At 40.0% G+C, this 22,641-nt stretch overlaps 1 protein-coding gene across 1 annotated transcript in view; it reads right to left on the reverse strand.

Annotated features, from left to right (window-relative positions):
* Positions 1-22,641, reverse strand: part of ATP10A (ATPase phospholipid transporting 10A (putative)) — a 159,038-nt gene that overhangs the window by 38,425 nt on the left and 97,972 nt on the right. Inside the window, exons 6-9 of the mRNA XM_074965459.1 lie at positions 15,769-15,875; positions 15,538-15,669; positions 13,196-13,326; positions 11,217-11,469 (exon numbers count right to left, since the gene is read on the reverse strand). Coding sequence (XP_074821560.1) covers positions 11,217-11,469; positions 13,196-13,326; positions 15,538-15,669; positions 15,769-15,875 — 623 coding nt within the window. The remainder of the gene's footprint in view (positions 1-11,216; positions 11,470-13,195; positions 13,327-15,537; positions 15,670-15,768; positions 15,876-22,641) is intronic.

The raw sequence follows: 22,641 nt of genomic DNA on the forward strand, positions 1-22,641 counted from the left end.
TGACTTGCAGAGTCTTTCCAAATAAATATGAGATCTTATAATCACATTCAGGAAAAGTTTCTGTTTTGAAAACATCTTACAAAATGCAGGACTCCATGCACAAACCCTGAGCTAATTATTATTTTATTCCAGACACACAAATCAGAAGCTAAGTGAAAATGCATTACATGGAAAATGTACCAAAGTTGCCTTTGTATTCCTTATCTGTATAATGATTCATTGCTTCTATTTAAAAAAAATCTTTTGTTTATTGAAGAAGCATACAATAAGTGTTTTCCTCAAATGACGTTCAACAAGCTTATCAATATTGTATGTATACTGTAGTCATCTCTAGTCTGCACACAAGCAAATGAAAATATTCTATTCCCCAGAGAGATTTTCTTTAGAACGCAATCCTTTAGTCATTCTTGCAATTTTAAACCTAAGCTTCACCCCTAACTGAAGTAGATATAAGATCACAGTCTGAAGCACAGACACCCGATTCTCATCTCATGAGAATTTGTGATCAGCATCATTTCAGCTAATCTCTGTTGTCCTCCAGATCTACAAGAGTGTACACGAGATGAGGCTCAGGTCCACAGAGTGGAATAGGATTTTGGCTGTTTGGTAAACAGTCTTATATCTTGTATGGTAAGTATTAAGAGGTGTTACAAACTAGGATATGTGGTTTAATCTATGCACTATGTTTCATAACTCTCCAACTGTGCAAAACATGTTTCTTTAGAAACACTATGTTCTCTCCCCCCATCCATCCCTGTACCCTCTACCCTCAAGTTCAGAACCTTTTCTATGAACTTTACATCATGAAAGACATTATTGTGGGATGGTTTCCAGTGTCAACAGCTTTTACTCACTGAATACAGATGTCCTGGGACTTTCCGCATGTAGAGGGTTCTTTATTTGGAGTAAATATGTACAGACCTTTCAGAACCACAATAATGTGATTGGGAATATCAAATTACACAATCACATAGTTCATGTTATATAATCTTTCATATTAAGCAGAGTAACAAACACCAAAAAATCAATGCTTTTTCCATAAAGTAAGAATCTCACTTCCATTATGTTTGTCCTATTCAAATGCAACAATAAAGTGTTTAATATAACTACACTACACTAATAATCAACGAGGGTATTTGGTGAGATTTTTTTTAAAGATTTATTTTTACTTAGCCCTTTGCTTGACCTACTAATATGAAATGACCCTCCATATCATCCTGCGACCTCTACTGGAGTAACACTGTAGCTTCCCTATTAGGATAAAGGAGTCACCCTGGTACGTTGGTAGCTAGACACTGGCAAGAGGTATTCATGAAACACTGGGGGAAGCTCTAGGAGTGATATCTTCCAGGTAAACTGCAATCAGTATTCCCCCTCCTATAAAAGAGATTTTTCAGTGGCTCTGTTTTGTGCCAGGAATACAGCATTAAGAACATTGCCCTGCCACCACTAGCTGAAACAAGGGAAAGATCAAAATTAAACTTATTTAAATTAGTAAAAATGGAGTGGTGACAGTGAATCCTAATGTTAACATGCATATAAATGTGTAACTGTTTATAGTTTTAAAGACATAATAATCAATAAAGACAGTTTCAAGCAGTTATAGCTAGGGATAACAAGATGGTGGTTTTGGAATAATTTGGCCTATAGGAAACAGGCAGGCTAAGATGAAATAAAGGTCACTCCAAAACCCGAAGGGAGAGTTCAATCGAGAATGGCACAGGTTTTCAATCAGGCCCGGCTTTGATTGAGAGATGAGTTCAGTGACAGTGATTGGTTCATAAGAACAGACCAATCAGGGAAGGCATAAAGATGATTGGTGGATGGTATGCTAATAAGGACTGAGGAAATAACTAATCAGAATAGGCCAAAACCTATATATAAGGCAGAGAGCTGACAGACTTGAGTCAGTTCAGATAAGAGCGGGTGGAGAAGCAGGAAAGGAAGAAGGAAGATCAGAAGAGAGTTGAAATCACAGAAGAAGGGAGGAGGCATGGCAGCAATAGCTAAGAAGTAGCCGTGACAGAACCAAAGAACCTTTTGACAGAGCAGAGGGGAAGAAGATGGCAGAGAAATAAGCATGAGGACCATAGTATAAGGAATCAATAGGACATATGAGTGTGTCTGCTTGAGATAATAAAGTTGGATGTCTGTGTATGTGTGTATTTATTACTAAGTACGCAGTTTTAATGTTTAAGTAATAACTTGTTGTCAGCATTCTAATTGTGACTGATCACCACATGCAGAATGTAATCACTTTAAAGCTATTTCCAACTGCATAGTATTGCAGCATTGGGTACTTTGATATGCATACCTGTGCTAATGGGATTAGTGTTTTGTTTCTTAATATATGCTTTTAAGGTTTACTGTGTCAGGGAATATTTGCATATTGAATAAAGATTATTTTGTTCTTTGAAGAATTACTGCCTGAGGGTCAATCCTTCGATTGGAAGCCTGTATACCTGTCCTCCTAAGGGTCAACAGAGTTAGTCTATCCTGGGGAAGTTTTCCAAGGGTCAGAGGGAAACCCTTAGTAAAACCCTGACAATTCCTCTCAGGTGGGCCACCCCCTTTTACCTGCCAAAACAGACAAATTGACTAGTGGGTTACTGTTATAGGCAGACCATTGTGAGGGTGCCTGGAGTCTGATTTTGGGGGTAGCATCTGAGACTCTCTACTCCCCACACAGATCAGTGCACGACACTCAGAATAGCCCCCTCCCACCCTGTTGCCACTTCTGAGGTAGGAAAGTGCCAAGGTTCCCCCCTTCCTTCCCCTCCAGTTCCTTAAGGCAGACTCACCAAACCTTTTCTTCCCTTAGTGCCTGAGAACTATTTTAATTCTTATGAGAATTTCCCAGGGCATAAGCTAAGAGAAAACTTCCTCTGTGTATTGAAGGCCTCACATTACATCCATGCTGAATGCCATTGTGCTTGTGTATTAGACGGGTTAAAAACACACAGTAAAAATACACCATTAAAACACACAGTTCTAGCTTTGCTGACCCCACTCCCTTCCTCAGGGACAAATTAAACTTTTTTTTTCACAAAGCAAAAGAAAATGAAATGGGAAAAAACAAATCAGCTACATCAGTGTGCTCAAAACACCCCACCCTGTTAGCAGGTGTTGATCCTGTAGGGAAAGGGTTAAATGGGCCCTGACACTGATGACTTGTTACTCTGTGTAAACATAAGGGAGGTGAGCAGTCATGAGGGAGCAACAACCAACCCTGGGGAAAAGAACTGAGTTGATCTTTATCATCTTTTTAAAAATTTTCTATTAATAAAGTCAAATCCCCAGGATGGATGCAAGGTGAGTTTGGACTGGGCAAATTATGTCTGTAGGTCAGGTAGGGAAAGACATCTGTGTTGGGATATGTAAGGATTAAGTAAAGACCTGGGTAACCGCTAGCATGGTATTAGGGAGGAAGGCACGGGCAGGCACTGTCTCTTTTCTTGATAGATAAAGTGCTATCCCTGTCCTTTCCCTCCTGCTTGTAAAGAATTGATAAGCATTGTAGCTGCATAAGGAATGTGGGTGTCTAAAGAATACCCTTTGTGTAAAGAAGTGTCATCTCCCCCTCCCTTCCTTTCCCAGCTACATAAACGAGTCACGGCCCCTTCCTCCCTTCTCTGTGAACTGCTGATTAAGGGAACCTGTGGCTGCAATTACTGCAAAGAAATGTATCTTCAAGGTAAAGATGTCTGTAAAATATGCTTAATGCTGTAAACAGTTAATAGGAGCGGGGATAATTATATTCAGTATATGGGCATTCATATTATTTATATTTATAATTATAAATAAGGATTTGTTGTAGTAAATGTGGGTATTTCCATACTAATTTAGATAAAAGAGCATGATGTAACTAATTCATGCTAACTGCTTGCTTACTTGACAATTGGGTCAAGGGGAACAAATACTGCAATAAAGAAGCCCATTCACTCAATCTGCCTCTGGGTCAGCCTGCTTTTCTTTTCATTCTCTAACACTCTCCTTACAAGAAAAGAACAGTTATGCTGCAAAACTGACATAAAACTGAGACAGTGATCTTGCTGCATGATGTACACCACCCCAGCTGAATCTTCACCAGGAACAGACAGACAACATGCCAAGAGGGATCTCATTTTCCCAAGACAGTGACTAAGAAATCTGGCAAATCCAAATGGAAAATGCTAGGGATTTCACCATTCCCTTCCCTCTGAGCTTCCCTTTCACTCTTCCATTCTCTGGATTCCCTCAACCCCTCCAAGAAATTGGAGGGAGGGAAAAATGCAAAGAATGAAAAATTATGGGTTTTCTGCTTTGTGTGACTGAGCTCTTGGGAATTAAACTTGGGTTTGGACAGTCAATCATTCCATACACAGTGAAAAACTAAAATTAAAAGGATTGGTGACCACATCCCTGGACAAGTCTGCTATAAAATTAAACTTTGGAAAAACATCTGTGGCAGATGACAGGCTGATCATCATTTGGCTGTAGCTAAATCATAACATGTGTGTCACAGACCTAATCAGATCATTAACTGCTGCAGGGATCTGCAGGTAACCTTTGCACAAGGGCCAGTTTTGAGATGTTAGGTGCCAACTATTTGTGTCATTAATTCCATGGATGTTGGAAGAAGAGCATTCTGGAATCATGGTTTTTATTATAAGATGGGAATTATCTTTTCTTTGGTTGTCTATACAGCTACTTTTAGGCCGCTAGTGTGAACCCCACTAGCCTGAGTCTGTCGACCTGGGCTGGAAGGTTCACTCCAAAATGCGGTGTAGAGATACCCACTGAGACTCTGGCTGGATGACACTATCAGCCCTATGCTGGCCTCTCTCATGCGCTTGCCCCCCCCCACTCAGCCCATCACAGACCCAGACAGCACAAGATGGAAAGTGGCACTACATTTATCTATTCTTCATTCCTCAAATCCAAAAGAGGTGCCTCAGATAACACATCTTCATTCAAATTCATTCATCTGACAATAGAGACCAGAGCCAAAGCTCACTGACACCTTGTGCAGACCATCACCTCATTAAGGAGCTCTCCCAGCTCCCAGGCACCAAGAAAGACCTCTAATCCCGATTCAACCACAAAGATCCATGAACTCCACCTAATTCCCAAGCAAGTTAAAGGACGGAGGCACTCCCCTCTACATCACTGAAAATATCACACATGTTTGGGATGGCTTTCAGACAGCCTGGATCTGTTCCCCCTTTGGTGATTTAACCAACAAAGAAGTTGCCTGCATTCCCAGAGATCAGTATATTTACTCCTCAAGAAGTACTGGAAACCCTGAAGGAGTCTTGACCCAAGGCCCGTGAATCCAACCAATGCCCTCACAGTTCAGGCAACTGCATCTGTGTGGTCAGCCCTCAATGGTTCAGCCAGGGTACCCACTCTCAAGCTTCCAGCTTCCCAGCTATTGCCTTTCTTGGGTGTCTTCCTCCCTCCTGACCAGGGTATTTCCAGGCTGCATAGTTCCCTCCCTTCACTATGTTATTCCCAACAGACACAGGATGCGTAAGCTCACCTGTGTGCTTTCTCTTCAGGGAGGGTTAACAGTGTGAATGCCCACAGTCATAAGTTGCCACACAGCTCCTGCTATGCAAGCCTAATTTATTCCTAAGGTGTAAAAGCATTACTGAGAAAACATATTAAAAACAATAAAAGAACCTACCCTAATATGGGCTCTGGCAGGAAAAGTCAGTCCTTCAGTACTCCAGCCAAAGGGGTTCCTTGTGGTTTCAAGTTCATCACAATTTCAGCTCAGAACAAGATCCTGGCCTTATAGGGCCTCACCTTTCCCTAAGGATTGGGGCCCTCCATTGACCAAGGGTCCTGTCCATTTGCTGGATCAGGAAGAAGGGCCTGAGCCTGTTTAAAACCAGGTGCTTTAACCAAAAAGCCTTTCTTTGTCTGGAGAATTCCATTAGAATTAGTATATGCATACCTCCCCAGAGGATGGCTTCAGATAATTGGAGAAATTTTACATTAGCATCCCCCTCGTCCAAGAGGAGTTATGTATTATTCCACAATAACAAATACACAATTGCCTATTTAATAAAATGGATTCCAAATGGTATCAAACCTAACTCAGTAAGGTTTAACTTAATTCAATAAAGTTCATCTTAATTCCACAAGGTTGGACCAGAATGTTGCAGGATATTGTCAGTCTGTCACACCTTTCATGGCTCGTGAAAGGGCATCATGAGCAACTGGTGCCACTCCTGACTGAAATAGCCAATGCCTTATTCAGGGAAGAAATCTTTCCCTCCTCCTTTAAACACACAATAGCTTGACCAACACTAAAGAAACCCACTTTGGATATCAGTACTAGCTAACTACTGGCCAGAATCCAATCTCCTGTTCCTGACCAAGTACATAGAGAAGCTAGCTAAAGGCCAACTATATAAGCTCTTCTAATTGAAGCTAGTATCCTAGATCCAGCACAATCTGGATTCAGCCCAGGATGTGGGATGGAAACAGTTTTAGTGACACTGATGCATTATCTCCTGCTGTCAATGGATAGAGAGTAGATTTCCATTCTCATCCTCCTGAACCTCTCTGGAGCTTCTGATATTGTCAACTATTAGATACTGCTGTCCTGCCTTAGAGAAGTCGAAGGGGACCAGGGAAATGTGCTATGATGGTTTAAGTCCTTCCTCGTAGAAAGCTCCCAAAGAGCAGTGATGGAAAATTACACCTCACCACTAGACCTCTCATTTGTGGAGTCCCACAAGAATCAATTCTCTCTCCTGTCCTATTCAACATGCAGCACCAGTGAACTGATCAAATGTCAGGGACTTAAGTACTAGCAACATGCAGGTGACACACAATTCTGCCTGTCCTTTGCCATCTACAACCACATCATGACCATCAAGATACTTGGACAAAATCAGCTCATGGATGAAGCACAACTGGTTGAAGCTGAATCCAAGCAAGCCAGAGTCTGTAGTTTAGAGTGTTCCTGGATTTCCCACTAACCCTAAGCTCTCACATAGCAGCATCCCTGAATAATGCTTTCTACCAGCTGATGATGACCTGGGCTTGGTTATACACAACTTTGTCACCTCCCATCTGGACTACAGCAATGAAATATATCTGGACACATCAGCCCTTAGGACACTCCAACTCAGACAGAATGCTGGAGCAGTTCTCAGCAACACAGGCTACTTGAGAACATCACACCAATCCTCTGCTCCCTATACTGACTTGATATTCTGTGGGAAGCCAAGTTCAAGATCTTAGTCCTTATCTTCAAGGTTCTCCATAGTCTATGCCCAGGATATCTAAAAAGATCTCCTAAAGCTTTGGGATGAAGATTGTGATTGACAGTTCTGCTTCTCAGGCACAATAGAACTTTCTACCATAAGGGTTAAACTCGTCTGTTCTGGAGACAGGATTTTCTCAGGGGCTGGTCGAAACTGTGGAATGAACTCCACACGGGAAATAAGGATCATCACAAACCTCATCATCTTCCAATTCAAATACAAGGTACATTTCAACCTTGCCTTTCCTAACATAAACACAGGGTAGTGTATACATTAAACCAAAACCAAAATCCTACCAAAACAAAATTTTGCACTGTACATGCCATTTTCACAGTGGGAAGAGGATGAGTGAAAATACACCAAGCACATGTGACAATTGTTACTTATGCTGCTTAATGCACTGCTGGAAGGTGCTCAGATACTGTGGTGATGAGGGCAATAGAAGAACCTAAACAGAACAGAAAAAAACCCCAGAACCTTTGGATGAATTTTCAGGGTGTGAACAAAGTTTGTAACAGATCACAGGTCATGGAACAAAGCTGGGAATACCATGCCCAATCTGCCAGATGAGTTACCAGGTAACACCATATTACATTCCTATATAACAAGCTCAAACCAAAACGCTCAGAATAGAACTTCTACTCCAAGTACATTCGCTCCCACAAGGCACCACAACAGAACATGAATTGTGGATTTCAGCATCCAAATCATGACATTGATGTAACAGTTTTAAATCAGATCTTGCAATGAGTCTTACATTTATTTCATCACCTCATGGCCTATTCACAGTTTGGTTTCTAGTGTCAAATTACTATGACTGAAAGAAGTACTATGATTAACAGAAAAAGGCATGGATCTTTAAAAATAATAGATAAGATTATGCAAGGAGGCCAATGGGTTTTGTTTGGTTTTCTGGGTCCTTAGTACTCAATCAGATTTAAACTTGCATATGTGGCAAGACTGGATCTTTTTATAAGTGGCAGACTTGAGAGTTCTCTAAACCTCATTTTAAACCACAACCAGAACTGACAGCTGGACAGCATCAGTTATTAAATACATCCCAAACACAATCTGGTGGGATTTCTGACTTCTGGTATGTATAATGGAAGGGCTTCCTCAAATCCTTTGTATTTAAACCCAGGAGCATAAAGTGTTATAGACATTTTTAATGACAGGAAAAAAATTGAAGGCAGGATCTTATGTGATCTAAATTAGTGGGTAGTCAGCAGGTGGGAAGACAAGCTATCAGTGGAGTCATTTCACAGAAAGAATGGGGCTGGGAATCAGCCTGGAGAATAGGCACTAAAAAACTTGAGTGAGAACACTTATTTATTGTGTCATTGATCCTGAAAGTGGGGAATAAAAACAATGACAATTATGACCCTTTATACACAGAAAGGCAAAGAATTAGTGCAATATCACTTTATATAGAGAAGAGAAAATGAAAGATTCAAATACTATGATTAAAGGAATTGTAAACTTAAAAATCACATTTCAATCTGGAAATTTTGCACCAACTAGAATTACAAGTGAGCATATAGATGCCTATAAATGAGAGCGGGTAAAGAAAGAAACACTACTGTATTTTGTTTGCTTTGTGTTTTGATAATTTTGCATATTGTCAGTTTCAGTGTTTTGTTTTTATTATTTTCTAACATTTATATTGTAATCCCAAATCACTTACAAAAAGTATGGGTAGACTTGAAAATGATAATTCATTGTAAGATAAAACATTTGACACTTAATTCCTTCTTTACTTACCCACCAAGACCCAAGTGTAGGCTTTTGTATTTGAGCTGCATCACCTGATGCAATCTAACCCATAAAATGCTGCTCTTCCTGCACTGTTTTAGTTAACTGTAATGTCATTAACTCTTGGAAGGAACACAATATGCCCTGAAATCAGAGGGTGGCAGATAAACAAGAAGAATGAATAGAAGCAGTACGGTCTAATATTTAGTGCACAGAACTGGGAGTCAGGAAATGTGCTGTAGATTCTAATTCTACCTCTGTCTCTGACTCACTGTGAATGCTTGGGGAAGTTTCAACTGCTCTTTTTCTCTTTTTCTGTAACATAGGGTTAATAATCATATCCTACTATCTCTGTTAGGTGCACTGATTTCTTCCTAGGAAAAGTGGTGCAAGTGCAATATATGATTACTATTTTAAAATATTTTATTTTAAAAGTAAATTCACTCTGTAATTTAAGCCTCCACAATATTCTGTGACTAACTTGGGATCTCATACAATTTTCAATGTCTTTTTTAAGTTTACAGTTAACTTTTAATAAGTCTCTCTTATTCCATTTCTGATGTGTTAGCTGAACTCTCCAAATGGACTTCAAGGAAAGAATAATGTACTGCAGGTTAAAAAACTTAATTACTGCATTTAGAAAGCCAGTACAATATCTATCAAGTATGCAAAGAAATCTGAGAATGTAACATCTTTCAAGTCCCAAAGGATACCGCCTAAATGTTAGGGGGAAAATAGCTTAATACAAATTGCACTAAATCGGAAGTCACTTAATAATTTTAACAGGTTGACGAGATGACACATGGGTGACAACTAAAGGTAACCTCATTCCCTTGTGGTAATGAATTACATTTTAATACTTCAAAAGTCAGCTACTTCAGAATGTTCTGTTCAGTTACAATATTTGTTTGGCAGCAAAAGAATGTTAACTCAGAGATACCCATCACACTGGGGCACTGAAGTGAACAAGATAAAGCTAAAACAGATGAAATATTATTACAACAGACTGTGCTATTTTGTTAACATGAAAGCCACACTAGGAACCTTGTTCACCTTTCGTTCTTGACACTAATTGAGTATCTTGGAGTGAAGTTAAACATTAAGGGACAAATCCACCAGTGTAGTCCCATTGATATCAATGGTACTATTCATGTGTTTAAAGTTAAGCATGTTCCTAAATGCTTTGCAGGATCAGAGTGTAAACCTACTGTGACAAAGCTCTGTCCTTGTCTCAGTGGGTCCCACGCTTTCTGGCGGATTTCGCTAGCCTCAGAGGCTCACTGTGACCCTCCACATAGCCCAACTCTCTATAGAGGCAAAGGTCACATCCTACTGAGCCATTTTCATCATAAACCAGCAAGGGAGGTGAGGAGAAGCAACCCTCCCTCACACAGTATCTGTTGTCTCCCAGTCTCAGTGATTAATCAGGGAGTGAGAGCGGGAGCCCAGGCCCACCCTCTACTCCAGGCTCCAGCCCAGGGACCCTAATAGTAGCAGCTATGGTAGCTGACTTTTTGGAAATAGGACGTGTACAATTCCCTGGGTCACTTCCCCACAGCAGCCCCCACTTCCTCAATATCTACTTCACCGTTACCTCAGGGCCTCCTTCTTTGTGCCTGAAATGGTTTGTACTGCTCAGTTCCTCCAACAGCGTGGCTTCCTCCTACAGCTCCTAACACGTGCGCCCAACTGACTAACTGGGAGGCTTTTAACTAGTTTCAGTTAAAAACTAGTTAAATTTAAATTTAAACTAGTTAAACAGCCCCTAATTGGCTTCAGGTGTCCCAATCAACCTAGCTATCTTCCCTGCCTTCTGGAAAGCTCTTAATTGGCCCCAGGTGTCTTAATTGACCTGGAGCAGCTGCCATTTACTTATCCTAACAGGTAACAGGGATTTGTTTAGCCTGGGGCTAATATATCTATCTCCCACTACTTTTCTATAGCCATCTGGCCTTGCCCTGTCACACTGCAGAGAATAACAACCTTCACAACACACTCAAGATCCCAGAGAATTCCTGATAAGATTACAATTCCGAAATGAACAGACAACAAGTTATAGCTAATTTTACAACCATCATTGTGGTGTCTGATGCACATATCATAAATCCTACACAATTTGTTGTTTGTTTTAAGATCACAGTAACTTTTTTGTGTGATTGAAATCAAACCGAAGTAGACCATTGGACAGCAAACAAGGCTCACCATTAGCATCGTGGGAATACTCTATTCCAGAAACAGTGCATCTTCGGAAAACCATCTTATTTTCAGTAAGAGTGCCAGTCTTGTCTGAGAATATATATTGCATCTGCCCTAAGTCTTCTGTGATGTTTAAAGCTCGACACTGTAGCTGAGTGTCGGTCTCTTCATCATATAAATCCTTGTCTTGATGAATGAAGAATACTTGGCATACTTTAACTATTTCAATGGATACATACAAAGAAATCGGAATCAGAACCTAAAATACATAAAAACATACTAATTAGGAGAAAATAGGTGCATACATATTATATTGAATTGATATAATCTAATCAACTTTATCACAGACTAAAATCACAAAGAGCGTATGTACTATACTGTACCTTAAAGAGTTTAATAGGCTTAGATTCAATATTGTAAATTAATTAAAATGTTTGCAAAGAGTTTACTTGGACAGATTAGAAAAGCCTATGGTGCAACTGTAGAGCTGAAATCCATAATTATGTCTGGAAATGTGATTATCAAGGCTTGGAGAGAAGCAAACGTTTTCGGGGTAATAAGATGAGCTTGAAAGAAGCTAGGAAAGGAAAAGAAGGGAGGGAGGAGAGGAACATACAGTACAATCAGAATCCTGCAAATACAAAAGAATATCTTGCATCAAAAAATGGATGAATAGCTCCCAAATTTTATCTGTGTAAATAACAGGTTCTCACTAAATTAGCTTTCCAGGAACAGGAGAGGTAAAATGAATGATTGGTGGAAGGTTCTGCAGAGAAAGCAACGTTGTCAGTTGCAGTTTTTGAGCAGCAGTTCAGCTGAATGAAGAACATACTTTGTAATTGCTGAACAAAGTGTTAAGCTAAGAGAGTTTTCCTGAAAAAAATTTTCAGCAGTTTCTTGGGGATTTTCAAAAATCCACAAAAGACATCATTTCTACTTGAATGTGCCTTGCAGATGTTTTTCAGTGCTGAAATTTCTGGTTATATACAAAATTAGGCTTGGTCAATTAGATTAGTGGGGTGAATCGCAGTCCATATGTAAGTACCAGGTATGGTTATTTAAACAAAACCTATAGTAAAGGCTGCATACTTAAGTAAATCTGTTCTGAGTTTTCTTTAATAGAAAAAAACCTCTTAATACATTAAAATCATAATGGCAAAGGCCATTATTTAATCCATGCCTCTTCAGTGCAAGATCGTTCCCTTCACTAGTATGCTATTTTCTAGTGCTGTCAGTTCTAGTTTTACATGTCCCAAAGACATAGACATCCACACTTCTCTTGACACACCACAGTATTCAACAATATAGCAGATCTCATCATCAGAAGACTTTCTCCCCCCTGCATCCCCCCAATATTCACCTCCTATACATAGGCACTGAATGATGACAACTCTAGTCATTTACCTCCTGTATAAATTCTAAATAGTTTGGGGCCATTAAAGGGTTAAATTCCAGCATTAACCTTGTCCTGGTAAGGTACCTGCATTCCAACACCACCAAGGTTCTAAGTAGTCCTCCAAGGTAGGTGGGTAACTGAGCTTTTGCAGCATGGCATCCCACAGAGTGTGAAGTTTGCTGCTCCCTGACAGGCACCGTCCTCATCTTAACCCATCTTGCTTGTTAAAAAAACAACACACCTGGAATGTTTGGGACGGAACCTCAGCAGGTGTGAATTGTCACAGCTCCACTAAAGGCAATGGAGGGAAGACAATTTGGAGCATCAGTCCACTGATTTTTTTCAGAGCTCTTTTCATTTTGGTCACCATTAGCACATTAATGAGGCTCCTTTATTTTTCTGGCTACATAATATTTTATTCTTCATTTTTCATGCTTTAATTGTATGGTATCTAATTGTATTGTATTTTAAACACTTAATTAGCTCCTCAAGTTCCTTGGTGGGAGAAGTTGTGCTCTCTTTTGTCTATATATAATTATTAACATCAGTAAACTGTGAACACAGGAACCAGTGTGGACAACATTGTTACCTGAAAAACTATTATCATTGTCAAAAATAAATACACTGCAGCTAGAACTGGGGATAAATAGTTGCCATCAAGCCCGGGAACATCGAAAACTGGTTTCTTCTCACCATATTGCCACACCCATAGGCCATGACCTGCAGAAAAGTTTAAATAGACGAAAACTTAAATGAACATCAAGAAATTAAAAAACCCACAGCATTGGTTTATTTTGTATGCATTTGTCCTTAAAAGTGATCTGCAAAGGAAAAAAAGGGGAGGGGGGCTTGTGCCTTTTCCTACTTTGTTATGATTTATGAAAAAGACCTGAAATGTTTTTTTTAATATGCATTTTCTACATTGGAAACTTAAGTCCTGTCTGCCCTGGAAGACACCATGACGACTGGAGAAGTAGTGAAAAGGTGGCCATCACAAAAGTCAAAGGAATAGAAGCTGAGCAACTAAGAGGGGAAGAGATTTTAGTCAGACTATTTCAATCTCTTTGTTTATTGTCTTTCTTTGTTAGTTCCTATTTAATGCAAGGAAAGTATTAACATTTTGGAGCAGTGATGTCTTTACCAAAGATATGGCAGTCCCACCCTTTTAATTAGGGTGTGAGAAAAATTAAACATATCCTCTGAGACATATAACAGGTCCTGCCATCCCAGCCAGGAAAGACCTGAGTTGATATTTCTGATATTCATTTTAAAAATAAGCTGAAAAAAACCCAAAACCTTAATACCCACCTCCTCCCCAAAACCTAACAATCTTTCAGGCCCTATTCTTTATATGTCATAAAGCAACAAAAAAGTAGTAAAGCCCATTAAAAAATCCTCTGTAAGGCACCTCTATCAAGTTTCTAAACTGCCCCTTGTCCCACACTGAAATAACGATAAATAAAAATGACATTGTCTCACTAAATATTTTGCAGCAGTGCAAAGCTTTATATTATTTATGCTCTGATGTGTCTATAGCTATTTTTAATAATCTAGAGTAAAAATGCTAAAAATTCTGCACTTGCAATGGACTATATCAAGTTTTCTTTTTACTAAATGTTCTGATTTTCAAAAGACCTAGTGATTTTAGATATCACAAATTCCCAACTTATGGAGATATCTTAAAAGGGCTTGGTTTTCAGAGAGTGGGTACTCAGCACTCTGAAAAACCCCGGCCCTTCTTAAGGTGATTCAAGCTGGGCAGCCCAAAATTGAGGACTCCCAGATCTCTAGTCATTTTTTCAAATCTTGGCCTCTCATTTTAGTTAATATTTTATAGACAATATTGATAAGAAAGTTATGGGGATACACAACTCATTTTAACAATTGGCAAAAAAGAAACAGGAAAAAAAAACCCCACTTCTGTTACTAGGATTCTACTCTAAAACAAATTGGAAATCATTAGGATGAAATGCTGGTTTTGGATATGCGAGCTGCCCATTGAACTCAGTGGGAACAAAGAGCATAATAATAGTTTGGCCCTCAACTTTCATCTTTAAAGAGGGTATCAACAGCTGGAAAAGGACACAATTAAGGGTATTAAAATAACACAGAAGTTTTGGTAAAATACATTTAAGGTTGCCAAGAAAAATTCCAGAACTTATGTATTACACACAACCAAAACAAAACCCAGATACTACAAAATATCGAATTCAAAAGCAATAGCTAAAGAAATGTTTTGCATACAAACCTTCACACCAAATTCTCAGTCAGAGACCAATACACACACACACACACACACACTCTAACCAGAACCCAAACAAACTTACCCCTCCCCTCTATTTTTGTTAGAATTTTTGATGCCAGTAACAATTCCATTGAAGTCAATGGTAGTCTTTTCTTTGACTTGCCCTTTGAATTTGGACTTTATATAATTTTTAATATTATAAGTTTGGATACTTAAGTATGGTGGGTTAATATTGTATATTATGAGTCCCTGTTTTCATCTAATAGAGCTAGGTGAATGGTATTGTACTGGGTTATGTTTACTCCGTGTTCATATATTACCTTGGCAACTAAGTATGTGCCAAATTCTGCCACCCTTAGTCATGATGAGTTGATTTCAAAGATACTACTTTTGAAGTAGGGCACGACTCATTGCTACTGAAGGTGGCAGAGCCTGACACAATGGTTGTCTGATTTGGTCTTGTAATGGTATATAGTTGATTGTTATTAAAAGATTACTATTTGGATGTGCTTATGTACTAAGCTGATGTTTCCTACCAAAAAACAACAACAACACACTTTACATAGAAAAGAAGTAGCTACACGAATCAAGAGACAGAAGATATACATTTTTGAATTTTTAAAGCAAAGCATGTGACTCTTAGGATAGAGTTTGGTCCTTAACTTTTATTTTTAAAGAGGACTTACCGATGGCTGAAAATAGACACATGACTATAAGTATGAGGACACACCAAAGGACATCAATATTCATCTGTCTTTCAAGCTTACTGCGCTTGTAACGTGGTCCACTGTTATTTAACAAAGCTTTGGTCTCGTGCCCTGCAGAAGCAATTACATTAAACAATATAGATATTTGTTGACAGTCTAAGGAAACTATCAAGTGAACATGTAAAGTCAAAGAGAAAAGCTGTCTTTTACCTGCATAGATTACTATCCCTGTAACCTCTTCTGTGTTCCTAACAGTACATCCACGCAACAAAAGGTTTTCTTTATATAGTGCATCTTTTTTCCCACTTGTATGTACACTGCAAAAGATTTAATAACAGAACTCGACACAGATTATCCCCAAAGCTTAAATAGTCAGATCCCCATACACTGGCCTGAGGACAAAGGATTCTGGGATTCACAAGCAGTCTTGACACCACAGGTATTCCAGGGAGGATATATTTGGGTCCAATGAAAGGGAAGCGAAGGGGAAGGATGTACGTGCACAAGTGAGAGCAAGATGACGGCACTACGTATTTCTTACTGACTGCTCTATAAAGAAGAAATGGCATGTACTTTATAATTATATAGGTTCTAATTGTGGCTGTACTCCTGACTTGAGTTTTGCACTTAGAGTAGTATAAAGATTATTTTTGAAGAATTCTTCAAAATATTTGTATAAGTATCCTGTATCTCTCTTTTTTTTTCTTTTTCCCCTTTCCAATTCTCAATCTCTTGAATTCCCTGGGTCCTTTTGGCCCAGTTCTGTCTCTGGGAACTCTGTGATCCCTTTTTCCTTGCTCTTCTCCATTCCCTCCACAGCCTACTCACCCTTACTCTCTTTGGCCCCCTCACTCGGATCTCCTTACTGCCTGCTAAACAGGATCAAATTAAGAATTCTTGTGGTTCTAGGCACAGAATATCCTGAAGCTCCACCCTGTTATAAAATACTTAAACTTTCCTGAGATGATTGAAAACATTTCATTTAAAGAATTAACAGCATACGGGAACAACACAAGCATCTTCGCCAGACATTAACAATTATATGTTTAGCTAAAAATTAAAAATTCACAGCTAACAGGTTCCCAGAAAACACGGCTGGCTTGATATTGTACATGAATTTAGACATCAAATGCCCTACCTATTCCATGTAAGCACTGACAGAGAAAAAAGATAATGAATTCACTACAGGGGAGCAGAGGTGGGTGAGGTAATTGGTTATTGGAGCAACTTCTGCTGGTCAAAGAGACAAGCTTTTAAACAACTTAGAGCTCTTCTTCAGTTGAACAGCCGAGAATCAATAATCTCTGGCTCGTGTCAGCATTTGTGGAAAATAGTTTTCTATCAATATGTGCATCTGAGCAATTGTTAACACTGCTGACTCCAATTACATTTAGGGAATGTGCAGCGCATGGCACATAGTCCTTTGGTGGGTTCTCCGTGACAGATGGGCTTGCGGACTATTGTAACAATCAGTTGTATCACTAGCATTATCATACAACTGCCCACAGCTGTTAAGACACATCCAAACCTAGGTTATTTATTATAGCCAGCACAGCTTTAGCCAGGTTTGCTCCTGTGTGGTTCTCAAGTGGCTGAAACCCAATTATTTGGCCCTCTGAATGAGAAATCAGAAAATGAATGTGAACTGGTCTACAAGCGCCACATCAGGTGGTGAATCAACAATTACAGAGAAATACTTGGCTTGCTGCAATTCTCTTACTATGGTGGTTTTAATTTTCTGTCTCATCAATTCAATGAATTTGTCACCTACAGTTGAGGGCAGGTAGGATGGCTTTCCTCTTCTCTCCAAATTTAGCAAGGTGGTCAGCCAGACATGGATCAAATGGTAATATTAGCTCAAAAATCCCCAAATCTCTTCCATAGCTTTTGGATCCTAATACTTCGTCCTGACCACGGAAGCCAAGCCCACAAGTACTTAAACTTTGTAACTGCCACCACACACTGAAGAATGTCTCTTCAGTACTGCTGTTCTGAACTGAATTGGCATGCCATAGCAGAGTCAACCCTACCATATTGTGTTTTTTTAAAGTTTTAACCAAGCACACAGGTTCAGTGTTCTGTACCCCTCTCATGTTTGAAAGTTGCTTCGGATGTTTCCCATCCCCAAATCCTTTTGTAAAAGCATACAATGCACTTGAGAAAAGCTTAATTGAAAGCAGTAAACATTTCCAGGAGATGGAGAGTAAATAATCTAATATCATGCAAAAACTTCACCACCGAAGAGACAAAATGAAAAAAGTTCTTCAGTGAACACTCTTTTCTTCTCTGCAATGACCTGCACAGAAATCAGGAAGTTTTCTACATCTGCATTTCTGTGCACAGCTGTACCTCTAGCAATCCCAAACAGTCTCATTGAGTTCATTGAGTTTTCTCCACAGCGTGGGATATGTGGAAATCTGGATGTTCTTTGTATCCAGGTAAATATAATAAGTCTAAGATATTTCAAATTAACCACTAAGTGGTAATAATAGCAGCTTCTAAAAACAACTGCCTGACCACTGAAGCCAAACAGACAAAAAAGTGGGGCATCAGGATATATGAGAAACACTTAGTAAACAAAATAACGTCTATCCTAGCTGAGTACTTACTGTTTGTTATTTATGTATTGACAAAACCTGCAATTACATCAGAGAAACAGGGGGAAAATGCTTGGGAGAATGGATTGCCACAAGGGAAATACTAAGAATAAAAAAATAACTTCTTATATCAGTAGCACTGTAACATTGCTAAGGGGGTGGAGGGGGGGAAGAAAAGTCAAATAACTTTTATAGACCTGCTGAGTATGAATGAAATTCCACATAACAGACTCCAGTATCTTAATGCTGCAGAGAAGATGGTGAAGGAAAATTGGAAATATTTTAACTACTGTGCATTCATATAAATAGCACTGAAAGTAGAATTCTTAATTTTTCAAAACAAATTGGAATGCAGAGCTAATAAAGAGAAATGTTGAGAAACTGAATGCACTAGAATAAAACTAAGATATCTAACTACTGTTGCTGCAGCCTCAAACTTTATTTTTATGTTTATTTTTCTATATGTTATTTTATGTAGTAGATTTTGCTACCCTTAAGTATGGTACAGTTTAACACCATGTATTGCCAATCCTGAGCATTTTAAAAAAAAACATGAACGAGGGCCCCCCAAATCATGAAACTGGCTAAAACATCGTGATTTTTTTCATTTAAAAATTGGATTCTTTTTATTTGTCTTTGGTTTATGAGCCTTTAAGATGCACTTGGGTCATGTGTTCACGCTTTTCTTCACAATCTTGAGTGCTAGAAACTTATGCTTTTAAAAAACAAATGCTGGAGATTCTAACCTTATCACATGCCTTTAGGAGCTGTGGCTTTAAGAACCACACCAATATCATGAGACTAGCAGTAAAATCACCAGAATTGGCAACACTTAATCTGTGGAAACACTGAGACGACTCTCAGAGTAAGGGGCTACTCAGAGCATTACACAGAGAAAAAGAAAACACACTCCCTCCCTCAAAGAGTTTGCAATCTGATTTAGATGACCAGGTGAGAGAAAGAACCATGGTATTGCCAAGTGTTTAAGAGTGGGAAGGTTTGGATTTTAGATATGTTATAGATACAGCAGTAACAATATCTGGCAAGAGACCAGAACCGAGGAAAGAAGGAAAAGAAACTGGTAAGATTACCTCGAGTTTGCAACTTTGAAGCACAAATGGTTTCTGACACTCTAGTAGAGAATTCCCCTCAGCAGTTCTAAGATAGCAGAACATGTTTTCATTTTATTGATTTCTGAGTTACAAAAATTCTGCTTTTGTCCTCTCTCATAACTGTCCCATCCCTTGATCATGGACTTCCTAAGTTTGTGCTCAGCACAATAAGCAGCAATCATTCACTGCCAGCTTAGAAGTCTGCGTATTTGGGATGTATAAAAGATTTATACACTCAAGGGAGAATAATTTGTTAAATTATCCACAATGGACTGCAGTAATCCTACTATTCTGAGTACTATGCCTTCTCTGCTTTTTAAGACCAAATCCTCCTGCAGCTTGACTCTGAATTACCAGGATATTAGCTCAAGTTTCCAGTAAAGTGTTCAAATTGTAGTTAACTTCCCTGTTAATACGTGGACTTGTTTTTCACAAATCTACTGGAGAAGTAATAGCTCTGGTTTGTGATTTTATATCCCACACAAGTTCTTTATAGATGTTAATGACAGCGGACTGCAATATATATACACTGTTCACTACAAACTTGTGTATACGGTTATAACTAGGGCCCTACCAAATTCGCGGTCCATTTTGGTCAACTTCATGGTCATAGGATTTTAAAAATTGTAAATTTCATGATTTCAGCTATTTAAATTTGAAATTTCAGGTGTTGTAATTGTAGGAGTTGGCGGGGGGGGGTAATCGCAAGGTAATGGTGGGGGGGTGGGGTTGCGGTACTGCTACTCTTACTTCTGTGCTGCTGCTGGCGGTGGAGCTGCCTTCAGAGCTGTGCACCTGGCCAACAGTCACCACTCTCCAGCCGCCCAGCTCTGAAGGCAGCACAGAAGTAAGGGTGGCAATACCACAACTCTGCTAAAATAATCTTGTGATCCCCCTGCAACTCCCTTTTGGGTCAGGACCCCCAATTTGAGAAACGCTGGTCTCCCCTATGAAATCTGCATAGAATAGGGCAGTGGTGGGCATCATGGTAATCCGCGGTCCGCAAGACCGTTTGTTTACATTGACCATCCACAGGCACGGCTGCCCACAGCACCCAGTGGCCGCGGTTTGCTGTTCCCATTGGCTGGGAACAGTGAACTGCAGCCATTGGGAGCTACGGGCAGCCGTACCTGAGGATGGTCAATGTAAATAAATGGTCTCATGGCCTGTCAGTGGATTACCCTGATGGGCCGCATGTGGCCCGTGAGCCACAGATTGCACACCACTGGTATAAGGTAAAAGCACACAAAAGACCAGATTTCATGGTGGGAAACCAGATTTCATGGTCTGTGATACATTTTCGGACTCCTAACAGAAATTCCAGATCATAGGCCCTGGTTCTCATACGGCAATTCAATCACCTTGACATCTGTTAGGAGAGCAATACAGCAGTGCACAGACAATCCAGAAAGTTTTTGGAGAGTGTTAGAGACAACTTTAGGGTGCAAGTGCTGGAGGAACCAAATAGGGGCAGAGCTCTTCTTGACATGCTGCTCACAAACTGGGAAGAATTAGTAGGGGAAGCAAAAGTGGATGGGAACCTGGGAGGCAGTGACCATGAAAGGCAGTGACCATGAGATGGTTGAGTTCAGGATCCTGACACAGGGAAGAAAGGAGAGCAGCAGAATACGGACCCTGGACTTCAGAAAAGCAGACTTTGACTCCCTCAGGGAACTGATGGGCAGGATCTTCTGGGAGAATAACATGAGGGGGAAAGGAGTCCAGGAGAGCTGGCTGTATTTTAAAGAAAACTTATTGAGGGCACAGGAACAAACCATCCCGATGTGCAGAAGGAATAGCAAATATGGCAGGCGACCAGCTTGGCTTAATAGAGAAATCTTCAGTGAGCTTAAACACAAAAAGGAAGCTTACAAGAAGTGGAAACTTGGACAAATGACGAGGGAGGAGTAAAAAAATATTGCTTGAGTGTGCAGGGGTATAATCAGGAATGCCAAAGCACAATTGGTATTGCAGCTAGCAAGGGATGTGAAGGGTAACAAGAAGGGTTTCTATAGATATGTTAGCAACAAGTAGAAGGTCAGGAAAAGTGTGGGACCCATACCGAATGGGGGAGGCAACCTAGTGACAGATGATATGGAAAAAGCTGAAATATTCAATGCTGTTTTTGCCTCTGTCTTCAGACACGGTCAGCTCCCAGACTGCTGCACTGGGCAGCACAGTATGGGGAGAAAGGGAGCAGCCCTCGGTGGTGAAAGAACAGGTTAAGGACTATTTAGAAAAGCTGGACATGCACAAGTCCATGGGTCCGGACCTGATGCATCCGATAGTGCTGAGGGAGTTGGCTGATGTGATTGCAGAGCCATTGGCCATTATCTTTGAAAACTCGTGGCGATTGGGGGAGATCCCGGATGATTGGAAAAAGGCAAATATAATGCCCATCTTTAAAAAAGGGAAGAAGGAGAATCCAGGGAACTACAGACCGGTCAGTCTCACCTCAGTCCCTGGAAAAATCATGGAGCAGGTCCTCAAGGAATCCATTTTGAAGCACTTGGAGAAGAGGAAGGTGATCAGGAACAGTCATCGTGGATTCACCAAGGGTAAGGTATGCCTGACCAACCTGACTGCCTTCTATGATGAGATAACTGGCTCTGTGTATATGGGAAAAGTGGTGGACGAGATATACCTTGACTTTAGCAAAGTTTTGATACGGTCTCCCACAGTATTCTTGCCAGCAAGTTAAAAGAAGTGTGGATTGCATGAATGGACTACAAGGTGGATAGAAATCTGGCTAGATCATCGGACTCAACGGGTAGTGATCAACGGCTCAATGTTTAGTTGGCAGCCAGTATCAAGCGGAGTGCCCCAGGGGTCGGTCTTGGGGCCGGTTTTGTTCAACATCTTCATTCTGGATGATGAGATGGATTGCACCCTCAGCAAGTTTGCGGATGATACTAAACTGGGGGAAGAGGTAGACAAGCTGGAGGGTAGGGATAGGGTTCAGAGTGACCTAGACAAATTGGAGGATTGGGCCAAAAGAAATCTGATGAGGTTCAACAACGACAAGTGCAGAGTCCTGTACTTAGGACAGAAGAATCCCATGCACTGCTACAGACTGGGGACCCATTGGCTAAGCAGCAGTTTTGCAGAAAAGGACCTGGGGATTACAGTGGATGAGAAGCTGGATACGAGTCAACAGTGTGCCCTTGTTGCCAAGAAGGATAACGGTATATTGGGCTGCATTAGTAGGAGCATTGCCAGCAGATCAAAGGAAGTGATTATTCCCCTCTATTCAGCACTAGTGAGGCCACATCTGGAGTATTGAATTGTATGGCAACTTTTCCCCATCTTACTCATCGCTAAACAAATAGCATTTGCTACTAATTTGCATTTGTACATAAAGTAAATCACAGTCA

The sequence above is a fragment of the Natator depressus genome, chromosome 1 (assembly GCF_965152275.1).
Source record: "Natator depressus isolate rNatDep1 chromosome 1, rNatDep2.hap1, whole genome shotgun sequence".
NCBI classification, from domain to species: Eukaryota; Metazoa; Chordata; order Testudines; family Cheloniidae; genus Natator; species Natator depressus.